The sequence below is a fragment of the Siphateles boraxobius genome, unplaced genomic scaffold (assembly GCF_051911475.1).
Source record: "Siphateles boraxobius isolate OS27281-9 unplaced genomic scaffold, OSU_SipBor_1 14, whole genome shotgun sequence".
Taxonomy (NCBI): Eukaryota; Metazoa; Chordata; class Actinopteri; order Cypriniformes; family Leuciscidae; genus Siphateles; species Siphateles boraxobius.
Window position 1 is genome coordinate 932,854 of NW_027508744.1, and position 12,445 is coordinate 945,298.

The window sequence follows — 12,445 nt, forward strand, 5'->3', positions numbered from 1 at the left end:
GAAATGCTCTTTTTTTTAAATTAATTTGTTATTTTATTGTCCTGCAAATTCTTCATATTTTTTCCACCAGGTTGTTAGTTTTATATTTATATAAGTCCCGTTGCAAAATTCTTACATCATTCATGAGAGAAAATAGCAGTGTTATGTATTACTTCATAACAAACATAATCAAGATGGTTTAAAAAATAACGTTGCAAAGTTGCAAATAATTTTGTAATGTATTGTAAATTGAGTGTGTGTGAATGAGTGTTTCTGATCTCTTACTCGAGCAGCTCCATGAAGACTGAATGAATCATGGATGACAGAAAAACATTCAGACATGGAGATGTTTCTCCAGGATTCAGGTACTTCAATCTTCATATGATCTTAATGTGAAGATGCAGCTGCGTGAGTTACGCCTGTTTCAAACATACTCCGTGTGTAGTGCGTATGCGGTGCGTGTTGCGGTGTGTGTGCAGGAGCAGCACTCGCTATTGTGCTTTCACATGTGTTGCGTTTGCAGTGCGCAACAGATCTATGGCTGTACACCAATCACAATATTTATTCTCTATTTTTTATTTCAAATCAATATTTTTAGCCTACATCCATTAAGTCGCGTTGTTGAGGTACTGTGTAGATCTCTGCTCTGCTGTTATGCACGCACCGCTCCTGGAGCGCATTGCCGGGGTTGTGCCGAATTTCGACCCCCTGCCAAATCATTACCCCCCTCGTTGAGGTCAGTACCTGATTGCCTAATCCTAACCCCACCCCTAATCCTAACCCCTCCCCCATAACTAATCCTAAACCTACCAATGCTAGGGGGGTAGTAATTTGGCGGGGGTCAAAATTCGGCACAACACCTGTTCGCATCCGCGTGCGGTGTGAGCACTAACCTATTAACATGGGTGCGGGGAAAAATATGCACCACATACGCACTGCAAACGTGTGTGAAACAGGCGTTAGCATAAACGACAACAAACAAAGTTAAGTCTGACACAGAGAAAGGGATTCGTCTTTGGGAGAAAAAGAAATGACATTTGGAAAAACTTTGATTTCATCATGTGTGTAGGCTACTTCTAACATGTTTGGTTGGTAAAATAAATATTTTGTAAATTCAAATCAGAGCGTCTTCTGTGTCTGGAATGGATGTGTTCTTGAGTCTATAAGGTAACAATAATATAATAAGATAACTGTAATAAGATAATATTGTTTGAAATGGGTTTGGCTAAAAGTCAATTTTGGTTTTGTCTATACTAGGTAGGCTATACTTATAGCTACTATATTGACTGGGTTAAATAGAATTGCACTACTGAAAAGAGACTAAAATACAATTTTCATAGACTAAAACTAGACTATGTCTTTCGTCTACTAAAACTAGACTAAAATGTCATCAGTTTTCGTCGACTAAAACTAGACTAGACTAAAAAGAGTATGAACGTGACTAAAACTAATAAAAACTAAAATGACAGCTTGATACAAAGACTAGACTAAAACTAAAATTAAAACAGGCCGCCAAAAACAACACTAATTGTTGTAAACTCTTTTGTTTGTGTTGCTTGACTTGAGTGTATGTTTAAAGCCATTCTTGTATTCGTTTCTTCCCCTTTGTAAGTAACATAGTTTGTACAGTTCACACTGTATGTTATAGGCCTGGGTCATGTGACACACACTGCAACACACAGGGTTTTGATTAGTGATAGTACATTAAGTTAGGGGCGAGTGCCACCCCATGTACTTTTGGTTTTGGAGTAGTCAGTGAAGATCAGTTAGGGCGTCACGGATGCAAGACCTTTCTTAATTTTCTTAGTTTTAGAAGTTATTTAAAAACTTTAAAAAGACTTCTTTTGGTTTTGTTATTTTATTTTCTTTGGCTCCGCCGGCATCCTCTCTTCCTCCTTGTAGTATTGTTAATCCTACAAAATAATTTAAATAACCACTGTACATATATATTTATATTCTCTGTGTGTTTTTGCTTCACTCTTACCTATATAACCTTTTTGTACTGAATAAATGTATCCGCTTATTGCAAGGTATTCCTATGGACATGTGGTTCTTTGTAAAGGAAACACCACTCATATGTATCTCTTTTTAAATGTCAATTTTAAATGTTAGACTCCTGTACGCCTAGACTATCTCAGGGGTCGTAACATGTGGTTTTAGTTGCATTGTTTTAATGCAGTCAGACAGGAAATCATTATTCTGCATTGCATGACAATAATGTGAAACCTTTTCTCTGAAAGTGTGAAAACAGCTCTAACATCTCTGTTGGGATGAAGAGGTTTCGCATTGGCAGAAAATGCACACATAAAATTTCAGTTTTTCTGCTGTTTATTTGATCAGATCTCTCAAAAACACATTTATCATTGAAGTCATCAGTTGACATTTTTATTAAATCAGGCTTTATGTGTCACAGAAGAGATTTACATTTATGTTTTATCTTGAAAACAGCTTACATGTACATATTTATGCTCCTTTAAATATATATATATATATATATATATATATATATATATATATAATGTTTAAAGGTATAGACAGACACAATGTTCATCTTTATCACGAGTCCTGCTGGTCTGATGATATTAAAGCTTGTATTTGCATTAAGAAGCTGTTTGCTGTTCTTTTTGAATAAAGACATTGTCTCATTCTTTGTATACATGTAAAACTGCAGTTGCTCTAACACTAGCATGCATATTGTTCATTGATATTGAATTAACAAACACTGCATTAAAGACGGCACTTTGAAATTTAACTGAAAATTTACTGAATCACACAAACCTGAATAATCACCACAGCAATTAAAGACTGTTTAAGTTTCACTGGTGCTGAATAAAGGCGACCTTTACAACAACATCTCAGCTTCTCTGAATTTAAGAAATCTGACAAACAGGAAAAGCATCTGAGCCAAAGTTGTCTGTTGCTATTTGTGTTTCCCTACAGAAATGCTTATTTTACTGGCAGTGCAAAGCTCAAATTGTCAAATAAAGCACACAAATGTGTCATTTAGCTGATTTGTGGCTCATCAGATGCACGTTTTGCCGCTTTCCATCCTTTCTGCTGTCCACGATTGTAAATGATTCCTCCTGCGACGACTGTAGTCAGAAAAAACACACACACAGCCAGTCCAACACCAGCGAACATCAACACACGCTCCGTCACCGTCACCTCGTCTACAGAGACAGAAGAGTTACTCACACTCATACAACATTTAGTTCCAGATCTCCACAGAAGAGCAGTTATAACAAATAGAAAAATCAATTAAACAAGCAAAACATTACCTGTGATTCCAACTTCTGTGTTCATCTCTTCTATTATAAAAAGACCTGTGAATATATGAACTGTTTATCTATAAATACATATAAACAGTTACAATTGGTTGCAGCAATGGAGGAGGCAGGATAATAGCAGAAATCTTTACCCTTGTGTTATGTTGCGGGTCAATTTGACCCATTTTGATTTTCTAGTTGTTGTAAATACTGGTTAACCTTTGTTTTTTTTCTTGATATTTTGTGACTTTTTCTCATTTATCATGATGAACATGCATGCAAAGTTTCAACATGCTGATGTGTTTTGACATATACAAACAGAATTACTATTACGTTTGTGATGTTCGCGGGTCAATTTGACCCACATAGACAGCCATTCAAAAGCAACTGTACAGACACAAAATAAAAAGATTTATTTTCTGTATGTCAGGGCACTTCAACTCCAGTTCTAACGTGCAAGTGTGTCTAAAAGTGCTCTAACCCTAACCAAACACACTTGAAAAAGCTAAAATCACAGTGTTCAGAATTATTTGCAAATTACAGATGAAAATATGTAATTACTATCTGTGTCAGACAATATATAATAATAATAATTCCAATATTTAAGATATCTCAAATGCCTAGCTTTTAACCAAAACTTTTATGTGGGATTTTCAAAGGCAGCCTCACAGAGCCGAAAAAAATAAAATAAAAAACATTTATTAGATGTATGTTTTTGTTATGTTTGGTTTCTCACTTCCCTGTGAGTGAATAATGAAACTAGTGAACTAGGTCTTAGGAAACTAGTGAAAGTTGACTTAGGAAAATTAAAAATTTTCATTATACAGCAAAATTTTATTGTTCATTTACGATGTTCAAAGCATAAAATGTAAAAAAAATGTATATGCAAAAAAAATCAGTATACTGTTTATTTTCAAATTTTGTCAAAACAAAACTGTTTTAAAAAATGGTTTAAAAACATTTTCATGAATCATATTTTCAGATATAATGTTTTTGTAATGTTTGACAAATGTGGATATTAAAAGTTTACCGTTTGTATTTAAATCTTTGTTGTTTTTCATAGTGTGATTTTTGAGGAATTGTATTGAATCTAATCTGGGTCAATTTGACCCGCTCCATAAGGGGAGTACACAGAAATCGAACAGAACACGAGGTTAAACAAAATCTTACAAAGAACTCCAGATTCTCAAGAGCTCAACCTACTTAATGCAACAATAAGAAATGACAGAGAGCAAGACAGAACTGAAGAGCAAATTAACAGAACACATCTGAGCTCAACTAACAATCAATCAAAAACTATAGAAACAAACAGGCAGGAAGACTAATTAACAGACAAACCAAACACAGACAAGAACAGAAATAAAAACAGACTGACATTGCGAAAAACACACACACAAAAACCTGCTTCTGTAATTTTTAAGTAGATTTTATGACCATTTTTTAAGACCACTCCTCAAACTGCCTCAACCGTAAAATTTGGGTTAGTTAAGCAATGTCTAGTGTTAAGTTTATAAATATACACATGTGCTGCTCTCAATCACAAACCACTAAAACAAAAATCATGTTCACATCTCAGCTTGAGTGGCTCATCTTACCCACTCCCTCCTACATTGACTAGTTTTTGACGATATGATGGGGAAAACTGAAATCTGGTACCTTCAATCTCCAGTCTGATGGGTTTGTCGAAGTGCATCTCTGGAGCGTCAGACTTTATTCCACAGAAATAAAGTCCTGAATCTGATTCTGTTACTCCAGAAATAGTTAAAGAGACTCTGGTGACCCAACTGTCTGCAGTCATTTTCACACGATTGCTGTTTGGATTGTAGTTGTTCAGGATTTTTCTCCCGGTTTTGTCCTTCTCCGCAGAAATCAGCAGAACGAGCTCTTCAGATCTGAGAAGATACCAGGCGACTTCATTTCTGTTTCTCATGCTGCAGTTCAGAGTGATGTTTTCTCCAATCTGAACTCTCACATCAGAAGATCCTCCAACTGACAAATCTGGAGAGACATTGATAAACACACATAGACTATGTTAATGGCTATTGTATTTGAGATGGATACGTTAATTTCATGAATGCGTGAAATAGAATATATTTACCACTGGATTTGATTTGCATAATCCAACGAGAAAATACACAGAAGAAGAAAATGACTTTCTCCATTGTGTCTGTCGTTCGTAAAGGTGTTGAACAAACAAGGTTTCAGCTCAATGCTGAGACACTTAAACCACAGTGTTTCCACTTACGTCACAGAAATATAAAGCATTGAATAATAGTCACTTAATAGATCAAGTGTTACATCCTCACATTAAGCAGCCAATCGCAACTCCGAATAAGCACACTCTTCGTTACATTGGTTCAACTTTGGTTTTTAAACTGGAAGAATGAAATGGCTCCAAAATAACCACTTTTCCCCAAATAAAAAACATAATGCTACTGTTGTTTTCATTGATGTGCAATACATCTGTTAACATCTCAAAAATGTGTTACAGTGTTTCATGACCCTTCAAATTCTCATGATTTCTCAATGCAGTTTACTTTAGGTTGCAAAGACACTTGGTGAGCAAAACTTGCCTATAAGTGTGTGAGATCATGATCATAAATATTACAGGTTTCGTACAAACTAAGCTCTATTCTGGGAGAATAATAATTTTGTCCATATTACATAAAAAGTTCTTTACAAACATGTACAAACACAAATTATGTCTCTTCTCGGTTCACATGCCAATACTGCATTACTGTGCATGTGTTTTCTGAAGTACTGAAGGAGAACGTATTTATTTTTAAGGTAATGGAAGACAGGAAACTTATGCTGCAATTCTGAAAAGGTGAGAAACATCAGTGACGAAAGGAAAGTAAAAACTTTTAAAGCAGGCAGTTATTTATTAAGTTACACAATTTAAAATAGACAACTTAAATACACAGACAGTAGAAGGGAACAATATACTTTATCCAGTGACCATATCAACAGTTAATTTCCCTCTTATACCCTGAGCAATGCAATACTGAGCCAGAATGGAAAACAACTGAATGAAAACAAAAGGACCATAAACCTAAAACTCTCTCAACAATACTCAAGCATGATGGACTGATTCTGACAGATACTGTAGACATCAGCATAATGAAATGATGAAGACATGTTTAATTCACAAATACCTTTAAAGGGATTGCCGTAGTACAAGAGAGCTGTATCACTCACATTTGGACATTGTTACGTCCAAGGACGTATTCATTTATTTATTATTATTATTTTCTCTTGAACCTCTTTGATTTACTTTATTTCTGTTAAAAAAAGTGTGAAAAAAGTTTTTTAAAAAGTGTGGGTACGGTTGTGTGCCCTTTGTTTTTGTTTGCTTGCTGTCTCTCTTTCTCTCTCTCTCTCTCTCTACTCGCTCTCAGACCTAATCATCAGCACCTGTAACTCGTTTGTGAGTGTGCCAGAGACGGAGAGTATAAGGGTCAGTCCAGTGTTTGCAGAGTGGGACGCTCTTCTCCCCTGCTCCAGATTGAACTCTGTATTAATCTGAACTCAGATTGACTGTAGTTGGGAGTTTAGCAGTGGCTAACTGAGTTTAGCAGTGGCTAACTGAGTTCAGCAGTGGCTAACTGAGTTCAGCAGTGGCTAACTGAGTTTAGCAGTGGCTAACTGAGTCTAGAAGTGGCTAACAGAGTTCAGCAGTGGCTGAGTTCAGCAGTGGCTAACTGAGTTCAGCAGTGGCTAACTGAGTTCAGCAGTGGCTAACTGAGTTCAGCAGTGGCTAACTGAGTTTAGCAGTGGCTAACTGAGTCTAGAAGTGGCTAACAGAGTTCAGCAGTGGCTGAGTTCAGCAGTGGCTGAGTTCAGCAGTGGCTGAGTTCAGCAGTGGCTGAGTTCAGCAGTGGCTAACTGAGTTTAACAGTGGCTAACTGAGTTTAAAAGTGGCTAACTGAGTTTAAAAGTGGCTAACTGAGTTTAGAAGTGGCTAACTGAGTTCAGCAGTGGCTGAGTTCAGCAGTGGCTAACTGAGTTCAGCAGTGGCTAACTGAGTTCAGCAGTGGCTAAGTTCAGCAGTGGCTAACTGAGTTTAGCGTGGCTAACTGAGTTCAGCAGTGGCTAACTGAGTTCAGCAGTGGCTAACTGAGTTCAGCAGTGGCTAACTGAGTTCAGCAGTGGCTAACTGAGTTCAGCAGTGGCTAACTGAGTTCAGCAGTGGCTAACTGAGTTCAGCAGTGGCTAACTGAGTTCAGCAGTGGCTAACTGAGTTCAGCAGTGGCTAACTGAGTTCAGCAGTGACCTGTGTTAAGTGTTCTTGATCTCACTTCAACTAAAAATTAAACAGAAGGTATGGTATTATTTCTCTTAACCTGTTTAGTAGTTACCTTTTGTGCAGGAAGCTGTAGGGAGTGAGTGCCTTTTTCTTTTAATACTGTTTTTGTCCCTGTTTTTTTTTTTTTTGTATATCAAGGGAGTTGAGGAAAGTTTGTTGTTTATTTATTTTTGTTTAACCTTTCTTAGGTTAGTTAGGACTCCTCCCAAAATTAGTTAGTAGGCTGTTTTATTTTAGGCCTTGTTCTCCCCTGAGCCATTGCTCCCTAGTAACCTATGTTCTGTCCTTTTTTAAAAAAAAAAAAAATATTTTCTTTGATATATATCATCTGGTGTTGTCGTCACTCAGGGACAGAGGATTGAAGTGTGTTCTCGCCTTTTTCTTACCTTTTTTTCCTTTTGTTACCTCCCCTGCCGACTCCTGGACGGTTAGGGGAACGTAACAAGTGAGGGCTCATCCGGGACCTCTCACATAACAGGTATGGGGTGTAAAGGAGCAATGGGGAGCTTCTGGTTCAGCTTACCAGCTAACTGGCAAGCAGCGCACGAGCGGCAGAAGTTACAGCGGATTTTAACCCAGGCCAGAAAAAGTAGTGAGACACACGTCGAAATGTCTTTGTGACACCCAAACGACCGAAGAGCAGATGCTCATGAGCAATTTTCAAAACATGCTCCCTATACGGTTGAGGCAGAATAATCTGGAAAACCTTGTTAAAGGCAGTATAGGCTTTTGGCCTCCATCTCCGCATTAAAACTTGATTGTCCCAGAAATACACAACCTTATCATTAGATTTTCTTTTGAGACCTATGATAGACTCAACGCACCTGTTTAACGAGGTTTCAGAGAGGTCAAGTCCATCTGTGAATTTTCATGCCTGTGCACGCAGGAAAGACAGCAGAAAAACATTGTGGTACTTTTGAACAATCACTTGGGTTCAGGTCACTAATTACCACTGGCAGCGGGAACACCTCTCCACCAGCAAGATCGTTTCCCAGGATAACAGGATAACTCCGTCGAGGGGTAAAAGTGAAAGTGAACAAAAGTCTTACAGGACCTTTAATGAAATCTAACTTTAAGAGTAGGTCATGTAGGGAGAGGCTGAGACATTGCATACCGATTCCTCATATCAAAAAGTCGGCACCCGCATAATTAGACAGTGAAGGCAACATTTCTTCCTGAATAAGGGACAGGACTGATCCAGTGTCTCTTAGAATCTTCACTGACTTTCCTTTAGAGTCAGATGAATGAGACACTGTGCCATCCAGTAGAAATGGCTGATACCCATAAGTAACAGTGGTGGAATTATCACAGTACCCTAAAGTGTTCACCAAAGCTGCACTTTTTTGACGTGATGCAGCAACTTTTTGTTTCCAAGCCCTACAATCGGAAATTAGGTGATTTGGGTCAAGGCAAAAAAAAAAAAAAACAGACTCGTTTATCACTACTTTTCTAACGAAGCGAGTTATATGGGGTGAGATTGTGAGCTTCTGAGCTCTCAACGGCTGTTTTAACAGCATTCTTTTTATTTGTTTGTTTGACGGTTGGTTAGAGGACGAAGAAGTGAGTCCTTCACTGTTACAGGCTGTCTATCCCCTGTCAGTGTTGCCGCGGTCATTCCCCTGTGTGCTCCGGCACTAAAGAGAGTACTATTTCCTGAAAGAGCAACACGGGTTTGTCTGCGTCTTTTTTAAGATGCCATTCCAGCCGTGCATTTCTGGATGCGGTCTGGATGCACCTGTCCCCAGCCGACGGCCACAATCGCTGCATCATGTGTTTGGGCATTCAGCACGCTGAAGCAGCTTTTGTGGATAGTTCATGTTCTTACTAAGGGAACATGATTATCTCGGCGTAGAGATCGAGACTCGTCTTCATCCGTGACGGTGGAGTCCCCATTCCCATGCCTTGCTCTAGCACCCCTTCTGTCTAACCCCAGGAGAGAGCTACTGCGTCATGTGGGATGGGTGATCTGAGGATCACAGTAAGGGCTTCCCCACCCGGTAACCTGTCCCCGTGGGCTCCTCACTCCTCTGTCACGCCCTAGCCGGTGGAGCAAGCAACTGGACATGCTTGTCCCTTTGTAGTGAACCAACCAGTTGTTTCGTTTGGAGCTCCTCCTGAGGACAGGGATGTTGATCGCTGCATCATAGGGTGAGCTGGACTCTGGAGATGACGACTCCGTCTGGGAGAGTAGCTTTGTTTGAGCCGGATCCAGAAATGTCAGCTATGACAGTCGAATCATGAACGCCGAGCCACCTTATCACAACTTCTGGCTCGTTCACATCTCACCAGCGCACTTGGCTCGGCCTTCATGATTCGACTGGTCGAGACTGTTTTCCAAAGATGGCTCCTGCCTGTATACACGAAGTGGACTGTCTTTATAAAATATCTTCTTATTAAACTGTCTATACAGTTACAACTTTCTCAATGCTTCAGTTTGCACGTAGGAACCCTCAATATGCTACCGTGTTAGTGTTGGGCTATTTTGAGCCCTGTGTAGTGGTATTAACTAGTGATTTTTATTTTCATTACTCTATGCCCTATATACTAGCGTTATAAGCTAAACAGTTTTTCGAGATAAAACTTTTTAACTCTTTTAACAAATAAAACATATCTCAGAGAATGGTTGACTATGTACTAATGTGTAATTAGACCAAAGGTTCATTTTGCGCCGGAGTTGTCCTTTAATGTAGTCCCTCAGGAGAGATTATTATATTCCCTCAAGTGAGATTAGTGTAGTCCCTCAGGAGAAATTAATATAGTCCCTCAGGAGAGATTGTTATAGTCCCTCAAGAGAGATTATTATAGGCCCTCAGGAGATATTATTATAGTCCCTCAGGAGAGATTATTATAGTCCCTCCGGAAGATTAATGTAGTCCCTCGAGAGAGATTATTATAGTCCCTCAAGAGAGATTATTATAGTCCCTCAATAGAGATTATTATAGTCCCTCAAGAGAGATTATTATAGGCCCTCAAGAGAGATTATTATAGTCCCTCAGGAGAGATTATTATAGTCCCTCAAGAGATATTATAATAGTCCCTCAAGAGAGATTAGTGTAGTCCCTCAGGATAAATTATTATATTCCCTCAAGAGATATTATTATATTCCCTCAAGATAGATTATTAAATTCCCTCAAGAGAGATTATTATAGTCCCTCAGGAGAGATTATTATAGTCCCTCAAGAGAGATTATTATATTCCCTCAAGAGAGATTATTAAATTCCCTCAAGAGAGATTATTATAGTCCCTCAGGAGAGATTATTATATTCCCTCAAGAGAGATTATTATAGTCCCTCAAGAGAGATTATTATACTCCCTCAAGAGAGATTATTAAATTCCCTCAAGAGAGATTATTATAGTCCCTCAGGAGAGAGTATTATAGTCCCTCAAGAGAGATTATTATAGTCCCTCAGGATAAATTATTATATTCCCTCAAGAGAGAGTATTATAGGCCCTCGAGAGAGATTATTATAGTCCCTCAAGAGAGATTATTATATTATAGTCCCTCAGGAGAGATTATTAAAGGTCATCAGGATAAATTATTATATTCCCTCAAGAGAGATTATTATAGGCCCTCAAGAGAGATTATTATAGTCCCTCAGGAGAGATTATTATAGTCCCTCAGGAGAGATTATTATAGTCCCTCAGGATAAATTATTATATTCCCTTAAAAGAGATTATTTTAGGCCCTCAGGAGAGATTATTATAGGCCCTCGGGAGAGATTATTTTAGGCCCTCAAGAGAGATTATTATAGGCCCTCAGGAGAGATTATTATAGTCCCCTCAAGAGAGATTATTATAGTCCCTCAGGATAAATTATTATATTCCCTTAAGAGAGATTATTTTAGGCCCTCAGGAGAGATTATTATAGGCCCTCAGGAGAGATTATTTTAGGCCCTCAAGAGAGATTATTATAGGCCTTCAGGAGAGATTATTATAGGCCCTCAGGAGAGATTATTTTAGGCCCTCAAGAGAGATTATTATAGGCCTTCAGGAGAGATTATTATAGTCCCCTCAAGAGAGATTATTATAGTCCCTCAGGATAAATTATTATATTCCCTTAAGAGAGATTATTTTAGGCCCTCAGGAGAGATTATTATTGTCCCTCAAGAGAGATTATTATAGTGCCTCGGGAGAGATTATTTTAGGCCCTCAAGAGAGATTATTATAGGCCCTCAGGAGAGATTATTATAGTCCCTCAAGAGAGATTATTATAGTCCCTCAAGAGAGATTATTATTGTCCCCTCAAGAGAGATTATTACAGGCCCTCGGGAGAGATTATTATAGTCCTTCAAGAGAGATTATTATAGTCCCTCAAGAGAGATTATTATAGTCCCTCAGGAGAGATTATTTTAGGCCCTCAAGAGAGATTATTATAGGCCTTCAGGAGAGATTATTATAGTCCCCTCAAGAGAGATTATTATAGTCCCTCAGGATAAATTATTATATTCCCTTAAAAGAGATTATTTTAGGCCCTCAGGAGAGATTATTATTGTCCCTCAAGAGAGATTATTACAGGCCCTCGGGAGAGATTATTACAGGCCCACAAGAGAGATTATTATAGGCCCTCAAGAGAGATTATTATAGTCCCCTCAAGAGAGATTATTACAGGCCCTCGGGAGAGATTATTATAGTCCTTCAAGAGAGATTATTATAGTCCTTCAAGAGAGATTATTATAGTCCTTCAAGAGAGATTATTATAGTCCCTCAAGAGAGATTATTATAGTCCCTCAAGAGAGATTATTATAGTCCCCTCAAGAGAGATTATTACAGGCCCTCGGGAGAGATTATTATAGTCCCTCAAGAGAGATTATTATAGTCCCTCAGGAGAGATTATTATATTCCCTCAAGAGAGATTTTACAGGCCCTCAGGAGAGATTATTATAGTCCCTCGAGA

General features: G+C 38.3%; 3 protein-coding genes across 4 annotated transcripts in view; 2 read left to right on the forward strand and 1 right to left on the reverse strand.

Moving 5' to 3' along the window:
- LOC143738200 (uncharacterized) overlaps positions 1–12,445 on the forward strand; it is a 113,122-nt gene that overhangs the window by 83,966 nt on the left and 16,711 nt on the right. The window lies entirely within an intron of this gene.
- LOC143738198 (uncharacterized) overlaps positions 1–12,445 on the forward strand; it is a 62,937-nt gene that overhangs the window by 33,781 nt on the left and 16,711 nt on the right. The window lies entirely within an intron of this gene.
- Positions 2,463–5,436, reverse strand: LOC143738164 (uncharacterized). Its single transcript, XM_077230143.1, has 4 exons — positions 5,344–5,436; positions 4,902–5,243; positions 3,258–3,302; positions 2,463–3,149 (listed from the first exon to the last, which is right to left on the reverse strand). Exons 1-4 carry the CDS (start codon positions 5,405–5,407, stop codon positions 2,983–2,985), a joined length of 618 nt encoding a protein of 205 aa, XP_077086258.1. The 5' UTR covers positions 5,408–5,436; the 3' UTR covers positions 2,463–2,982.